Source organism: Ceratotherium simum, chromosome 29 (genome assembly GCF_057802395.1).
Source record: "Ceratotherium simum simum isolate JZ-2026a chromosome 29, ASM5780239v1, whole genome shotgun sequence".
Lineage (NCBI taxonomy): Eukaryota > Metazoa > Chordata > Mammalia > Perissodactyla > Rhinocerotidae > Ceratotherium > Ceratotherium simum.
The window spans coordinates 21591099-21606781 of record NC_141928.1 but is presented as its reverse complement, the minus strand read 5'-3'; the positions used below and the strand labels follow the sequence as shown (position 1 = coordinate 21606781).

The 15683-nt window shown below is 53.6% G+C and overlaps 1 protein-coding gene across 4 annotated transcripts in view; it reads right to left on the bottom strand.

Moving 5' to 3' along the window:
• WHRN (whirlin) overlaps nt 1-15683 on the bottom strand; it is a 95592-nt gene that overhangs the window by 59709 nt on the left and 20200 nt on the right. For all 4 annotated transcript variants that reach the window (XM_087419220.1, XM_087419221.1, XM_004423362.3 and 1 more), the window contains exon 2: nt 10652-10870. In XM_087419220.1, the coding sequence (XP_087275346.1) occupies nt 10652-10870 (219 nt within the window). The remainder of the gene's footprint in view (nt 1-10651; nt 10871-15683) is intronic.

The window sequence follows — 15683 nt, the reverse complement described above, 5'->3', positions numbered from 1 at the left end:
GGAGAGCACCCCCGAGGCCCACAGAGCTCTCAGGGGAGTGGCTAGCGGTCACCCAGGAGGGTCAGAGACAGATGTTCCAGAAACAGCAGGCTCTGAGGACACTTGAGGTCGGACTTGGGAATAACGACCCGGCCCCTGTGATCTGTCCCTTCCCGCCACAGTACAGCTCCAGGGCTGGGACAGGTGTGAGGTGACCTGGGTTCAAGGCCCACCCTGGTCCCCTATCACGTGCGGGTCTGTGCATTTGGGAGGGATCTATGTGTGCAGGCTCTGGAGCCAGACTGTCAAAGTTGAATCTCAGCATGACCCTGGGCAACTTACTGGCCTTCTCTGTGTCTCAGTTTTCTCATCTATTAAATGGAGAAACGATCACACCCACTTCACTGGGTTGTTGTGAGGGATGAATGGGTCCATCTACGTGGAGCATTGAGAATCGTGCGTGCACGGCAGAGGCACTCAGAAAACGTGACTGTTGTTACTATCTTCACAATGGCCCTCTCGGGCAAGCCATCGGGCTAAGCTCACGCAGGTATGACCTGGGAAGAAGGAGGAGGCCTTCCTCAAGGGAGACAATGAACACGGGCGGCTGCATAGGCTCAGACAGGCCTTGAAGATGCGAGCCATCGCTGGTATTCCACCCAGATGCTAAGGAAGCCCCAAGTCTGAGTCAGAGGATAATCCGACTGGGTCCCTGCCCTCGGGAAGTGCCCTGGGGCTAGGAGTGTTGGCTGCTGCTGGCTCACAGCTGAGTCCCTTCCGGAACTGCCTCATCTACGGTCCCTGCCCTCCCTGGAGCAGCTCCCATCCAATGACTGGTTGATGGGGGCGGGCAAAAGCCAGACCCCTGTCTCTGTTCAGGACAGGTCTGCAGGACCACCCTCGCTCCAGAGCTCCGGGGGGAACCAGTGGAGGCCTCTGCAGTGATGGCATGGAGGCCCACTCCTCCCTCTGCCCAGGCCTGCGCCACTCATGCCTTCACAGCATTGATCCAGGGTGCTGCCTTGCTGCTGTGATAAATGACCTCAAACTTAGTGGCTTAAACAATACAGACATACTATCTTAAAAGTTCTGGAGGTCAGAAGTCTAAAGTGGGTGGATGGGGCTGCATTCCTTCTAGAGGCTCTTAGGGAGAACCCGTTTCTTTGCCTTTTCTAGCTTCTAGAGGCCACCTGCCTTCTTTGGCTCATGGCCCCATCCTCCATCTTCAAAGCCAGCAGGTGGCATCTTCCGATCCCTCTCTCTGTTCTCAGCATCACATCACCTTTTTCTGACTCTGATACTTCTGTCTCCTTCCTCTAAGGACACCTGTGATGACACTGGGCCCACCTGGATAATCCAGGAGACTCTCTCCATCTCAAGATCCTTAATCACATCTTCAAAGTCTCTTTTGCCATGGAAAGTGACATCTTCACAGGCTCCGAGGATTAGGAGATGGAGGTCTTTGCGGAGTCATCATTCTCTCTCACACAGGCTCTCTCCTATAAACCTCTTCCAGGGAAATCTTGGTCTCAGAGTCCCTTCCTGGGAGCCTGACCTCAGGCAGAGCCTTCCAGAAATATGACCGCCAAGCCCTGCAGGCTGAGGGGGTCATCAGGGCAAGAGCACATGCAAAGGCTCAGAAACAGGACGGAGCACGGTCCCCTGAGGTCACTGCAGGGTTCTGTTTGGCTGGAGTGTGGCAGGGAGGGAGGGGAAGGGATGAGATGAGCCCGCGTGGGGCCATGAGCCAGGCTGAGAAGCCTGGGCTTTAAGAGGGAGAGAGACGGGCTCAGACTCAGATTTTAGTTAGACTATTGGGGAGGCGGAGCAGCATAGGGGCCACTTTATGGAGACCCTTCCAGAGAGGGTATGTACCTTCAGACATGGGGGTTTGAGGGACAGGGCTCAGACCTGAGGAGGTCAGTGAGGTCAGCTGAGGACACAGTGGGCAGCTCCCGCCTCCAAACTGGATGGACCCCCTGCTCCAAGCTCTGCCTTCAGGGCCTGGAACAAGCCAGGCCTGGCCTGGGGTCTACACGCCCAGGCTCCAGCCCAGCTCACTGGGTGCCCTGGGGTCAGTCCCCACCCCCGTCCCTACCCCTACCTGGTCCTTCCAGCTCCAGGACACAAAGATTCTAGGGGGAGCGAGCAAGAGGGGCCCAGGAACATCCAGATGGCCGCGGTAGTCTGCAGCAGCCCCCTCTAAACACTAAAGACGAAAACAAACCTCCCCATATATCCTTTGTGTGGACTAAAACAGTCTCTATCACAGAATTGTAATAACAGTCCTACCAACCACAGGATAATCTAACTCAATCACTTGCTGGAAATTCAACCAGCATCTGGCAGGAAACAAAATTCACCAGTGGGAAAGGACAGGGAGCTGTGAGAGGCAGCCTGGCACAGTGACAAGAATACTACTCCCACGAACAATATGCAGATAATAATAACAACTCACTCAATTAACTGGTCACTCAATGTACCACGTATTTCCTAAGTCCCAGGCTCTGTGCTCAGCACTTCACATGCATGACTTCGTTTAATCCTCTCTCCTCCTCTGTGGTGTCTCTTATTATCCCCGTTTTCCAGATGAGGAAACTGAGGCTGGAGGGGTGAAAGGATGTGGCCGAGGTCACGCAGCCGACAGCTGGCAGAGCCCAGGCATTTGGCAGTGCACCACAGAGACTCCCGCAGGCCTGAGTTCACATCCTGCTTCTGCCCTTTGCTCCCGGGCAACCGTGGGACCAGGCCCATCACTACTCTGATCTCAGTTTCCCCATCAGTGAAATGAGAATCGCACAGCCTACCTGGAGCAGGCACTGCCAGCCCCTTCCTGCCTTGTCATAGAACCCCAACCCTCTCCAAGAAGCAACGTGAGCAGCCCCAGGAGATGATGTCAATAAACATTTTGGGGAAAAAAGATACGAAAGGTACCTGGAACCCAGTCAGCATTCGATAAAGGATGGTTGTTACTGGAATTAATTAGTGTGTCCCAGGCACTGCACGCTGTGTTTATGCACAGGATTGTCAATCCTTGAAACAGTGCCATGTGGCAGCCGTGAACATCCCCAAATCATGGACAGGGAAGCCAAGCGACTCGCCCCAGGTCACATGGTCAGGAAGTTCTGAAACCAGGTGTGATACTGTGATTTACAATAAGAAATATATGTATTTGGTCTTCGTCCCCGTCCCTGGCACTGAGCTCCTGAAACCCCTGTAAATTCCCAAGTGGTAAGAGCATTAGGAACATCTCTTGTTCTACTGAGGTGACTCTGGGTCGGCTCCTGGAGGGGGCTGGTCACCAGAAAGACCAAGCCATGATTAGAAGCTTGGAATTTTCAGCCCTGCCGCCCCCCCCAACTTCCCTAGAGAGGAGAGAGGGGCTGGAAATGGAGTTAATAACTGATCATGCCTACATGATGAAGGCTCCATACAAATCCCAATGGTACGGAGTTCGGAGAGCCTCCAGGTTGGTGAACGTGGAGGTACTGGGAGAGCGATGCCCCAGGAGAGGGCATGGGAGCTCTGCGCCCCTTCCCACATAGTTTGCCCTCTGTATCTCTTCATCTGGATGTTCATCTGAATCCTTTATCATATCCTTTTATAGTAAACTGGTAAGCAGTAAGTAAACTGCCTGAGTTCTGTGAGTTGCTCTAGCAAATTAATTGAACCCGAGGAGGGGGTCATCAGAACTTCCGAGTTATAGCTGATTGGTCAGAAGCACAGGTAACAACACGGACTGTGACTGGCATCTGTCGTGGGAAGGAGCAGTCTTGCAGGACTGAGCCCTTCACCTGTGGGATCTGACGCTGTCTCCAGGTAGACGGTGTCAGAATTGAGTTAAATTGCAGGACACCCAGCTGGTGTCGCAGAATTGCTCGGTGTGGGGAAAACTCCCCCACAGCTGGTGTCAGTGTTGTGAGCGTGGTCGTGGTGTGAGAGTAAGGGAGGAACAGGAGGAGAACTGTAGGTTTTTCTTACACACCAGGCTTCAAACCCAGTCCCAAAGCCCCCGCTCCTTCTGTGGCAGGCTGAGTCCCAGCTTGTCTCTGCGGCTGCTCAAGGCATGTGAACTTGGGGGGGCTGCCGCTGCCACAGGAGGGTCTGATTGCTCATCCAGAGCGGGGGCCCAGGGACGTAGACACCACAGTGGAACAAGACTGGCCATTGCTCGTGGGCAAATGACCCAGGTGGGGGGTGGTAAGGGGCATTCGGGTCCTGCAAATGGCTGCTCCTGCCCGTCCTTCCTCTGAGTGGACCCCAGATGCTAAGACAACTGGCACCCGGGCAGCCAGGCCCTGCCGTGACTCAGCCCGAGGGAGTGTCCACTGAGGCTGTGCACAGGCCAGGCATGAAGGGACAGAGCCGGGGACACTGAAGGACCCAGGGGCCTCTCCCCTCACGCACCAGAACGTAAGGAGGACAGGCGTTAGGATCTGAGGACGACCTGGCCCCATCACTCACTGGCTGTGTGGCCTGAGGTAATTCATTCCTTTCTGCTCCTTTATTTTCTCATCTGGAAAATGGGAATACTGATACTATCTGCAAATACTTTATAGGTTTGGCGTAAGAGTCAAGTGATTCTAGGAAACCACATTGAAATCTGAGAACCATGATGCAGAGGTGAACCACTGGGAGGCCAGGGTTCCATCGCTGTCTGGTTGCTGGGGCCCATCACCCCATTAATAACCCACTCCAACAGAAAGGAGTCACGGAATGCAGGTGTGGCCTGCGGAACAACAGAAGCAGAGCAAGAAGCCTTCTTCCGAAAGCCCTTCTCTGCATCTCTGTGGGACATTCTGCAAGGGCCCCTCGCAGAGTCTCTTTGCAACCAGAGCCCGAAAAGAGGCTCCCTAAAGCTCAGACTCGATGGGCAGGTCAGCGGGGAGGCCACTGGCTCAGATCTAAAAACACACGCTCACCCCTCCACCCCAGAGGCCCACCTGATCCTCCCGACACAGCTGCCTCCCCTCACTCTGCCTCCTTTCTCTCGTGCCACCCTCCATATCCAGTAATTTAAAAGGAATGAGCTCGCCCCCTGTCCCCGGCTCAAGAACATCTCACTCTAGAGCCAGCCCTGGTGGCCTAGCGGTTAAAGCTCTGTGCTCTCCGCTTTGGCAGCCCGGGTTCGGTTCCCGGGCGCGGAACCACACCACCCGTCTGTCAGTAGCCATGCTGTGGTGGCGGCTCTCACAGAAGAACTGGAAGGACCTACAACTAGAATATACGAGTTGTACACTGTACTGGGGTTTTGGGGAGGGAAAAAAAAAGAGAGATGAAGTTTGGCAAGAGATGTTAGCTCAGGGCAAAGCTTTCCCAGCAAAACAAAACAAAACAAAACAAAACATCTCACTCTGAACATCCACACAGAGCGCAGGCCGTCGGAGCACCGGAACCTTCCCCCAAGGTCTATTTTCCATCTGTGAGGTCCACCTCGACTAGATCCAGAAACATCATTTCTGGCTCCAGAAGCTCTTTTTGTCTTTGTTTTCACTTTAACTGGTCCCACCCCTCTTGAAAAGGAGCTCTGCCCCCCTTCTTCCCCGTGATCTTGTAAAGGTCTCTGCATACCTAGAACCGATTTTGCCCTTGCTCCCCCATCAGTCAGGAGAACACTCAGCGAGTCCCTGCTGCCCACAGGAGAAAGCGCTCCTTGGCACACAGCCCCAGCCTGGCACCCAGCCCTGCAGCTACTGTTCTCCAACCTTGTTTCATAAACGACACCAGTTGGGGTTCCCGAGAGCCATCCTGCTCTCTCTAACCTCCCTGCCATTGTCATGCTGTTCCCTGTCTGGACCACCTTCCCTTCCACTGCTACATGGCCAAACTCCAGATGCTGCCTCCTCCAGGAAGCCTTCCCCAATCGTTGGCTGGCAGGCTCTCCCTGTCCCTTTTACAGGACACGTATCATACCGGACCTCCTGGAACATGCCAGAACAAGGTCTTCCCTGGACTGAGGATTCCCCGGGGCACCCCAACTCGCCTCCTCATACTGAGGAGGCGGCAGAGAGTAATGTGAGGATCAAGGGCTTGGAAAGAGACAGATCTGGCCTTGCCCCTTCCCAGCTGTGTGACCTGGGGCACTGTCACTGCTCTGCTGAAGTATCGCACAAAGGGCCCACGTGAAGACTGACAAGGAAATATCTCACACCACCCCACACCCATTAGGATGGCTACGATCAAAAAAACAGAAGATAACAAGTGTTGGCGAGGATGTGGAGAAACTGGAGCCCTTGTGTGTTGCTGGTGGGAATATAAAATGATGCAGCCACTACAGGAAACAGCACCGTGGGTCCCTCAAAAAATTAAAAATAGAATTACCACATGCTCCAGCAACCCCGCTTCTGGGTATATAACCTAAAGAACTGAAAGCAGGGTCTCAAAGAAATGTTTGTACACTCATGTTAATAGCAGTCAAAAGGCTGATACAACCGAAGCATCCACTGACGGAGGAACAGACCAACAAACTGCGGTCTATCCATACGATGGAACATTATTCAGCCTTAAAAAGGAAGGAAATCCTGTCACACACTACAACATGGATGAATCTCGAGGACATCAGCCTAAGCGAAATAAGCTGGTCGCAAAAAGATAAACACTGTCTTTCCTCTCACATGAGGTACCTGGAGGAGTCAAATTCAGAGACAGGAAGCAGAACGGTGGTTGCCAGCGGCTCTGGGGGAAGAAGGAAGGGGGAATTGTCACTTAAGGGGTTTTAGTTTTGCACGATGAAAAGAGTTCTGGAGATTTGTTACACGCAGTGTGAACGTACTTAATACCACTGAGCTGTACACTGAAAAATGGTAAAGATGGGGGGCCGGCCTGGGGGCGTGGTGGTTAAGTGCGCATGCTCTGCTTTGGCGGCCCGGGGTTCGCAGGTTCGGATCCCGGGCACGCACCGACGCACCACTTGTCAAGCCATGCTGTGACGGTGTCCCATATAAAGTAGAGGAAGATGGGCACGGATGTTAGCCCAGGGCCAGTCTTCCTCAGCAAAAAGAGGAGGATTGGCAACAGATGTTAGCTCAGGGCTGATCTTCCTCGCATACACACACAAAAAATGGTAAAGATGGTAAATTTTATGTTACATGAATTTTACCCCAATTAAAAAAAATATCTCAGAAAACTTTAATTCCACCACCCTTCTCCTAAACCATTTCTCAATGTTTTCAGGATGGGAGGGCCATGGTGGACCCCAGCTAACTGAGAAAGAACCCCAAAGTCTAAGGCCTGGAGACCTGCTGGCCTCTGATGAGTGTCACCTCCCCTGTGGGGGAAGCAGAGGTGGCAGAGATGAAGAAGGTGCCTTTCCTTCCCTGGAGAATGAGGCATCGGGCACTAGTTCTCAAGGGCACACAGCGGCAGCTGTTCAGGGCACAACAAAAACACTAGCTTGGAAAGCAGATGGCTATGTCCTCCTCTGTAACTTTGCAAAGAACAGCGTGTACGGGGGTCTGATCAAACACGACTTAGATTCAAACCCAGCAAACGTTCATTGAGTTTCTACCATGTACCAGCCCAACAGCAAGAGGTTTTCATTTTAATTCAGTCAATCATGTGACAGACACTCACTGAGCGCCTATGCTGTGCCAGGCACGGATCCAGGCACTCTGGGTGTACTGAGCGTACAAGATCCTTACCGCCACGGAGCTTACACAGTGGTGGGGAGAGTAGGCCTTACCACAGTCTCCATTTTACAGAGGAGGAGACTGAGGCTCAGAGAGGTTATGTAACTTGTCTGAGGTCACACAGCTGGCAGGTGGCTGAGCCAGGATTTGAACCCACGCAGCCTGGCTCCAGTGTCTTACCCTCCCCGCCACACTGATGCCATCCCACTTAACCCCCCACAACAAATCTGTTCCAGTTTATTACATCTATAGAGGCTGAGGGTTAGCCCCGAGTGGGAAACTGGAACAATGAGTAACTCTGCATCCTGCCCCTATTCTCCTCTGAGGATGTGGCAGTGACTTGAGAGCAGCCGGCTCTGATTTCCAGAGAGGGACATATGTGCTTCCCTTCCTCCTTCCTTCAGCCTAGTGGGACCGTCCTCATACTTCAATTGGAGAAGAGCATTATTAGGAAGGGCTGCCAAACCAGAACCAGCTTGGCAGACAGCTGAGGGGCTTCTCAAAGGTAATTTTGCTACATGTGTGATTTTCACGTCCCTGGGGCCCTGAGAACGCATTTCCCTAGAAGATGTATCTCCACTGGGTTTGGAGTTTGGCATGGAAGTCCGGGACTCTGGTCACGGCCATTTGGAAAATAAGAAAATAAGACCGGGCCGCCAGAGAGAAGAGGCTCAGAGCCCGCCAGGCTCCAGGCCCCGGGAGCCAGAAGTGAGGGCTCCAGGCACATTCTCCCCTCGTCCCTCCTCAAGGGGAAATGGGGGTTTCTACGTTGTACTAGCAAGAGGAGGAACGCGGGGAGGGAGAGGCTTCAGTCTGGAGCTGAGCGATCTGGGAAGGCCTCCCTGGTGCGGTCCAGGGTATTTCCCGCCTCCTGAGGTATCTGGGTCCTCCCTGAACACCATCCCCTCAGCCTCTGCCTTCTGCATTCCTACACAAGTTACTCCAAGACTCCCAGAGGGCACTTCATCTCCTCCCAGCCCTCCCACCCACTCAATTCCAGCGACAGGGTCCTTCTCTCTAAGCCTTGAAGACATGGGCTCATTCCCACCTCCGGACCTTTGCATGTGCTGTTCTTGCTGCCTGGGATTTCAGCCCCCAGAATGGTACACGGTGGCTCCTACTTCCTCTTTACCTCTTGGCTCATAAGTCATCTCCTCAGAGAGGCCCTTCCTAACCACCTCATCCGAAGCAGTGCCTCCCTCCCCATCACTCTCCCCTCTCCTGATTTTATTTCCTTCCATGAATCTTCACCACCTTAATTACTTTGCTCACTTATGCTCATTCCTGGATTATTGTCTCACTCTTCCTTTGACCTCGAAACTTTCTAGAAGCTTCCCCAGAGCAGGGCCTCATCTCCCTTGTCCATTTCTCTAAGCCCACCTCCCGTAACAGTGTCACGTAACTGCAGGTGCTCACTAAGTACAGGGTGACTACTGAATGGGTCCTAGATGCTGCAGCGCTCTGAGTCTCAGACTCCTCGCCTGTAAAATTCAGACAAAGACCCCTACCCCGCAGGGCGGCGTGAGGACTCAGCAAGATGCTGCTCGCGCAGAGCCCGGCACGCAGCCCGGCACAGCGATAATTACTAGTCCAAGCACCATGCCCTGCACAGGGAAGGGGCTCAAGGAAAAGATAAAGCAAGTTCTCAGCCCATCCCTGGAAGGCCGGGCTTGAAAATGACTCGACGCCATGGGCAGCGCTGTTTTCTCAGGACTGCCCAGAGCAACAGTGCCTGGCGGGGAGTGGGGTACCAGCCCACCCCGCTCCCGCCCAGCCCTGACCACCCCGAAGAAGCCCGGGGGCTCCAGCGGTGCATACCAACTGGCTACCCCGCTGCCTCTCGCCTGGCACAGAGCCACTGCCAACTCTGCCGGGTCCTGCATATCGACGTTTAAGCAAAGAACACAAAACACCTTAAATAAATGCTACGGTCTTATCGACAGGAAAGGAGAGCTGAGAAAGCATCTCCAGAGGGAAGGCACCTGGCCCAGAGCCCCAAGCTGTGTGGCCTCCAGGCTGTCAGTGTCCAGGTCCTAAAACAACGGAGAGTTACATTCTCAGTCCCAGAAGCAACCACGGGGCACAATGCACACAGCACCCAGAGTGAAGTTTAAAAACTCAGGGGGACCATCTCCCTGTCCTTTGTTTTAAAGAGTTAAGGTCTGGAGGGATGAGGGTGGTAGGGGGCATGTGCTGATGCCTCTGGCCCCCTCCTTCGGGTTGCAACAATCCACGGCGCTCTGGGCAACAAGCCCTCCCCCATCAGCAATACTCTTGGTGGTTCTGTCAATCAAAGTGCCCAGCCCTCCCCGCCAGCCAATCAGGAGCTCCCTCCCGGGAACGTGCATCTTGAGGGGAAGGATGCAGAGACCTAAATGGTGGCGATCCCTTTTCTCCTGGGCGCTGCACCCTGAGTTCCTCAGCTTAAATTCTGCAACTGCCCACACCCTTCCGGTAAATTCGTACTTTGTAGAAGGTGAGCAGGTCCAGTTTCTGTTCCGTACAACCCAAAAGCCACACTGCAAAAGGTTCCCTGTGGAGCCTGGAGTGCTGGCAGCTGTGTGTGGCCGCGCACCTGGGTCTGGACCGGTGAGAAGTTAAAGCATCTCTAATTGAAAGGGGAGCTCTGAGCTTTCTCTCCCTCTTTCCACTCTAGGTGCTGGAATGGGGATCCTCAAGGGTGGGAATGGTGGCAATCGGGGTTCCAGAATAAGACATGGAGCAGAGAAGCCCCAGCAGCCTAGACCGCCCCCTCTGTTCTGTGTCAGGGAGAAATAAGCCATCTTATTTAAATCCCAGTCTTTAAGATCTTTTGTTGAATAGTTTACCCTGTATCATCATATACACTGCACAGATCAAAAGGAAAAGAAAATGAAACCCTTCAGCAAGGACTTGAGGGAGAGAAGGACAGAGCCTCGACAGAACCGAGCCCCTTCTTCGGGCCTCTAAGAAGCTTCCCTGTTCTGGGTTTGGCAGGGAGAATGGGGTCTCGGGGGCCAGCCTCCCCCACCAGCCCTCCACCTCCAGTCAGCCTGCCAGCTCACCTTTTTCTCGTCCCCGCCCTGCAGGAGGTGCAGGGTGCTCCTCCGGTCCCCCTCGCGCTGCCTCAGGGCGCTGCCGTGGGGCTGGGGCAGGCCGGAGGGCGGGGAGATGCTGCGGCCCTGCGGGTCCACCCAGGTGTAGACGTGGTTGGTGACGTAGCCCCCGGGGATGCGCCCCGCCGAGTACACTGACAGTACCAGCTTCTTGGAGCCCTTGAGAGCCTAGAGAGAGAGGGGCACACGGGTTAGCAGGAGGGGGGCGGTGAGGGACACCCTCCCGTCACCCAGAACTTGCTTCCTCCCAGGACCCACACGTGGAGGAGAGGGCCAGCCACTAACCCCCTTCCCTCTTCTAGCCCTCAGTTTTGTCCTGTGGACACCAGGATGTCTGTTCCACCCCTATCTTGAAGTGGTCCAAACACAAGAACTATGATCTCCCAGCACATCTGTGCAGAGAAAAGTTAACAGCAGGCCTGAGAGCGCATCCTTAGGAAAGCCTGCTTGGCTGGTACCCGGGACCCTGGATTCTGAGTGTCCCCACCATTCCCTAGCTGATAGGGATGGCTCATGGTGCCTAGGCTATTCCTGCAAACCTTGTGGGGTCTGGAATGTACATTCAAGCAGAGGCTGTCTACATGACCAGCCCCCAATAAAAACTCTGGGTGCTGAGTCTCTAATGAGCATCCGTGGTAGAGGACATCTCCCACGTGTTGTCACAATCCAATGCTGGAGGAATTAAGCATGTCCTGTGTGACCGTGCAGGGAGAAGCTTGTGTCTGTTTTCCTCCAGACTTTGCCCCGTGGGCCTGTTCCCTGCGCTCATTTCCCTGTGTTTCCTTTCGCCGTCATAAATCTTAGCCATGAGTACAACTGTATGCCGAACGTGCGAGCCCTTACGGAACCTGGGGGTGGTCTTGGTGACCCCCATAAAATAGCAGACGAGAGAGTCAAGGGATAAAAGTATTGATAACCATGATAGCTTAACATTGATAAAGGGCCTGTATGTGTCAGACCTCTGCTCTGTACCTGACATGCTTTAGCTTCTGAAATCTTCATGGAATCCAGTCTTGTGGGGGATGGATCCCATGATTCAGAGAAGAAATGGAGGGAAATCGCCTGCCACACAGCCAGTAAGGGGTTCCTTTCCCAGCACAACTAATTTTGAGTGTAGATACCACCCTTATTCTACATTTTCCACTCTGGGGATGGAACAACCACAAGGAGAGGCCAGCCCAAACTCTATGCCCTGGTAGAAGCTGAAATCCACCATATTGCTTTCCCATAATGCACCTGTAGCTGAAATGAGCCATTTATTCAAGGAAACAGTCAATTAGCACTAGGAAACACGCCAACACCAGGGAATATTTGAGTCAATGACAGTACCTACACATATGAAAGTTCACGCTGCCGTTAAAATCACATTTTAAAATCATTACAAAGAGTTTGTAATGCCAAGAATATGTGATATATTTTAATGTTAAATGGGGTCAAAAGGATATAAGTCATGTCTTACAGTATGATCTCAGTTATGTTAAGAGAAAAATATCTCAGGAAGAAAACAACAAAACTGAGAAGTAATGTGCCAAGAAGCCAGCAGTGCTTCTCTCTGGGTGGCAGGATTATGGGTGATTATTATTTTGTTCTCCCTGTTTCTCAATATTTTCCGAATGTTCCAGAATGAGGGTATATTGCTTTCAGTATCAGAAAACCATATGCCTAAAAGGGGGAGGGGAGAACTTGGCTCTCTGGGTCCCCCAAGCTTGCCTGAATCTGGGGTGCACTGGGTTCTATTGGTTCCCCGACACTCAGACGAAAGGGGTCAGGGTGGAGCTTTCTAAGATGGTGGGGGGAGCCCTGGCCGGGCGGGGCTGCCCAAGGAGGACCCCCCACCGCAGGACTGGATGCTCTGACATTTGAACCTCTCCCAGAGGAGGCAGAGCGAGCTGGGAGGCGCCGTGTCCCTCGATTCCACAGCTCGTTGCCACTCCCCCGGAGGGATAAGGAGAGGATGGCGGCTCTCCAAGATTCTGCTTTTTAGAAAGATTTCTGAGAAGATAAGCGGGAAAGATTTACAGCGTTCCTTCAGCGTTCCCGGGGACTCCCTTGACAGAACAGCTGCGAAATCAGATCTCTGTTAAGCTGGAGATGCAGGATGGAGGATGCTGGAGACCAAGTGGGCTTCTGCCGGAGCAAAGTGGGAATTGGGTCCCAGGCAGAAGCACCAGCAGCAGCAGAAGGCTCTGAGGCCACCGCGCCCTCTGCTGTCTTCCTGGTCCCTCTTCTCTGCCCACTGCTCCCTCCGCCATGATGGCACTGCTGGCTGCTCCAATGCTGTTCCTCCTAGCCTCCTTCTTCTCTTTACAGATCTTGAGTCTGAGCCCCATCATTCACTCGACAAAGGTTAACTGAAGGCCTACTGTGTGCCAGGCCTGGAGAGAACAGAGCGGGCATATCCTTATGTCACTTGCAGCCTGGTGAGAAACAAGGCTTCACCTGGCACACAGTAGGTCCTCATGATGCTTGCAGCCGGGTGAGAGACAAGGCTTCACCTGGTACACAGTAGGTCCTCATGATGCTTGCAGCCGGGCGAGAGACAAGGCTTCGCCTGGCACATGGTAGGTCTTCATGATGCTTGCAGCCGGCTGAGAGACAAGGCTTTGCCTGTACACAGTAGGCCCTCATGATGCTTGCAGCCAGGTGAGAGACAAGGCTTTGCCTGCACACAGTAGGTCCTCAGAGAGCCTGGTTGACCCACCTGGGTGAGAATGTAAATATACAGCCCCCAAAGAAACCATAACATCCCCAGGCATGATTCTGCAGCCATCTTACTCATCTGGTCTGGAAGGCGGGGCTAGAATTGAGAACAGAGGACGGCAAGTGGAAGGAACACAGATTGTGGATTCAGGCAGAACTGGATTTAAGTCACGCTTCCGTCACTTGTTAGTCGAGAGTCCTTGGGCCAGGCGCTTCCTCTGTCAAGGCAGCACACGTGAGATGCGAACAATACTCCCCTCTCAGGGCTGTGTGGATTAAATGAGCCAGTGTGCACCAGGTCCAGGCCTTTGCACACAGTAGGAGCTCAGCAAGTGCAGAGCCCACTCCCCTCTCCCCACCAGAGCGTTGGCATCAATAAGAGAAGCCAGGTGTGGAAAAGCTTTGTCCAGGGAGTTAAAGAAGAGGGTGGGGGAGAGAACGGAAACCAGCGTGTAGAGCGTGATTTGTATTCTGTGTCACCGGCAATAGTGGAATTCTCTTGGTCAGGTCTATAAATAGGCAACGAGCAACCTTGAGACGGGAGAGGAGGTGAATGCCTTTGATGAGAACACCAGAGACAGCTGGCGCCGGAGGGAGCTGGGAGGTCACCGAGTCCCCCACGCACTGCCCACCCCCAATACTTTGCAGAAGGGGACCCTGGAAACCCGAGACGGGAAGGGAAAAGAGGGGACAACCCAGACCCAGAGGCCAGCCGTGGGCAGCCCCTTCCCCTCTGCACCTGTTTCCCTACCACAGACCAGAAAGTCTGACGGCCACGCAAGCTTAGAGGATTCCCGAACCTGTGATAGTGGCTCTTTGTGGGGAGGGGGGTGAATATGGGCTGTCATTGGGTCTTGGAGAGCAAGAATGTCATCATCCACTGCCACCTTCTTTATTTTTCTGGTAAAACTGAAAAAAACCAAGATTCCGGAGATAGCTCTTTTAGCCTCTAAGCCGGCTCTTGGAACGTGGTCTCAGCGCCGTGGCCCTCAGATCCTGCAGGCGGGTGCCATCCACTGCTCTTTAATTTCACTAAAACGTGTGTGTGTGCCATGCGGGGAAGGCGAGGTGGCGGGGATGGTCTAAGAGGCTGGTTTCTACCCTCTGATTGCCTTCTTGCCTCCATTTTTACAAACGACCACTTGCTTATTTTAAAGGTGGCACTGAATGGAGGAGTTGATTCCTAAAGTCAGCTGGCTGATGCATTCTCACTCGGCTAACCCTTCCACCAGCTTTCCACACTCACTCCCACCGCCTCCTTGATCCCCAAGGCTCAGGCTGTCTGGGGGATCGCGTGGTCCTCGCTAACGGTTAGGTGCACTGGGCCATCCACTTCTCAGAACTAGCGGCTTCTCCTGCCAGAGCGAGCCCCCGTAGCAAGCAGCCCTAGGCAGCAGGACAAACTAGAAAGAGCTCCGGCTGTGAGACAGAGACCCGGGCACGTCCCCGCTGTGCCGCTGGCTTGCTGGGTGACCTGGGGCTATGTCCTCCTCTCACTGGGCTTTGGTTTTGCCAACTGGCAATGAGCAGGTTGGACTCAGTGATTGCTAAGCTCCTGCCCCAAGCTAGACTTCGATGTTTTTAGAAGGATATTTACCCGCACAGTGGTCCCAGGTCATGGTGGCGAAGAGATCAGGGGCTTCGGGGCGTGTAGGGATAGACTCCAGACAGGCCTCAGGGCTGGAAACCCAGCCTCGGTTTCCCCCATTTAAGGAGTGAGCACTCAGAACTGTGCTGGCTGGTCCTTGAACCAGATCTTGAACCTGGGGGCTCTGAGTTTCCATGTCAGTCCAGAGGGGCCAAGAGGGTTTAAGAAAACACCAGAAGGGCGGATGGAGCATCTCAGGTGTGGCAGGATGCATGCCCCAACTTCACCATCATGGGCAGTGGGGGACCTCCTAAGGGACCTGAGGGCTGGGGCAACGCCCTTCCAACGGGACTATGGCTGAGGGGCCCTGCTCTTTGCGGGCAACCACCTACGGGTGGTAAACCACATCCAACACTCACCTTATAGCAACCTACATGCTCTGCTGTGCATGTTGGTGACTCTGCCAACCACAGCCCCTCCCGCTGTGGCAACCGAGGAATCAGCAAGTCTCCTGAACCAATTGCTTATCAGCTGTGCCACCTCACACAAGTTCTGAACCTCTCTGTTCATCTGTTTCTCTCCTGTAAAACGCAGATCATAATTCCACTCTCTCTTTACGTAGAGGAGCCCTATTAGAACAAGGCTTGTCACTTAAGAAGTCAATGAGCTACGGCTAAAAAGGAAAAGCGTGAG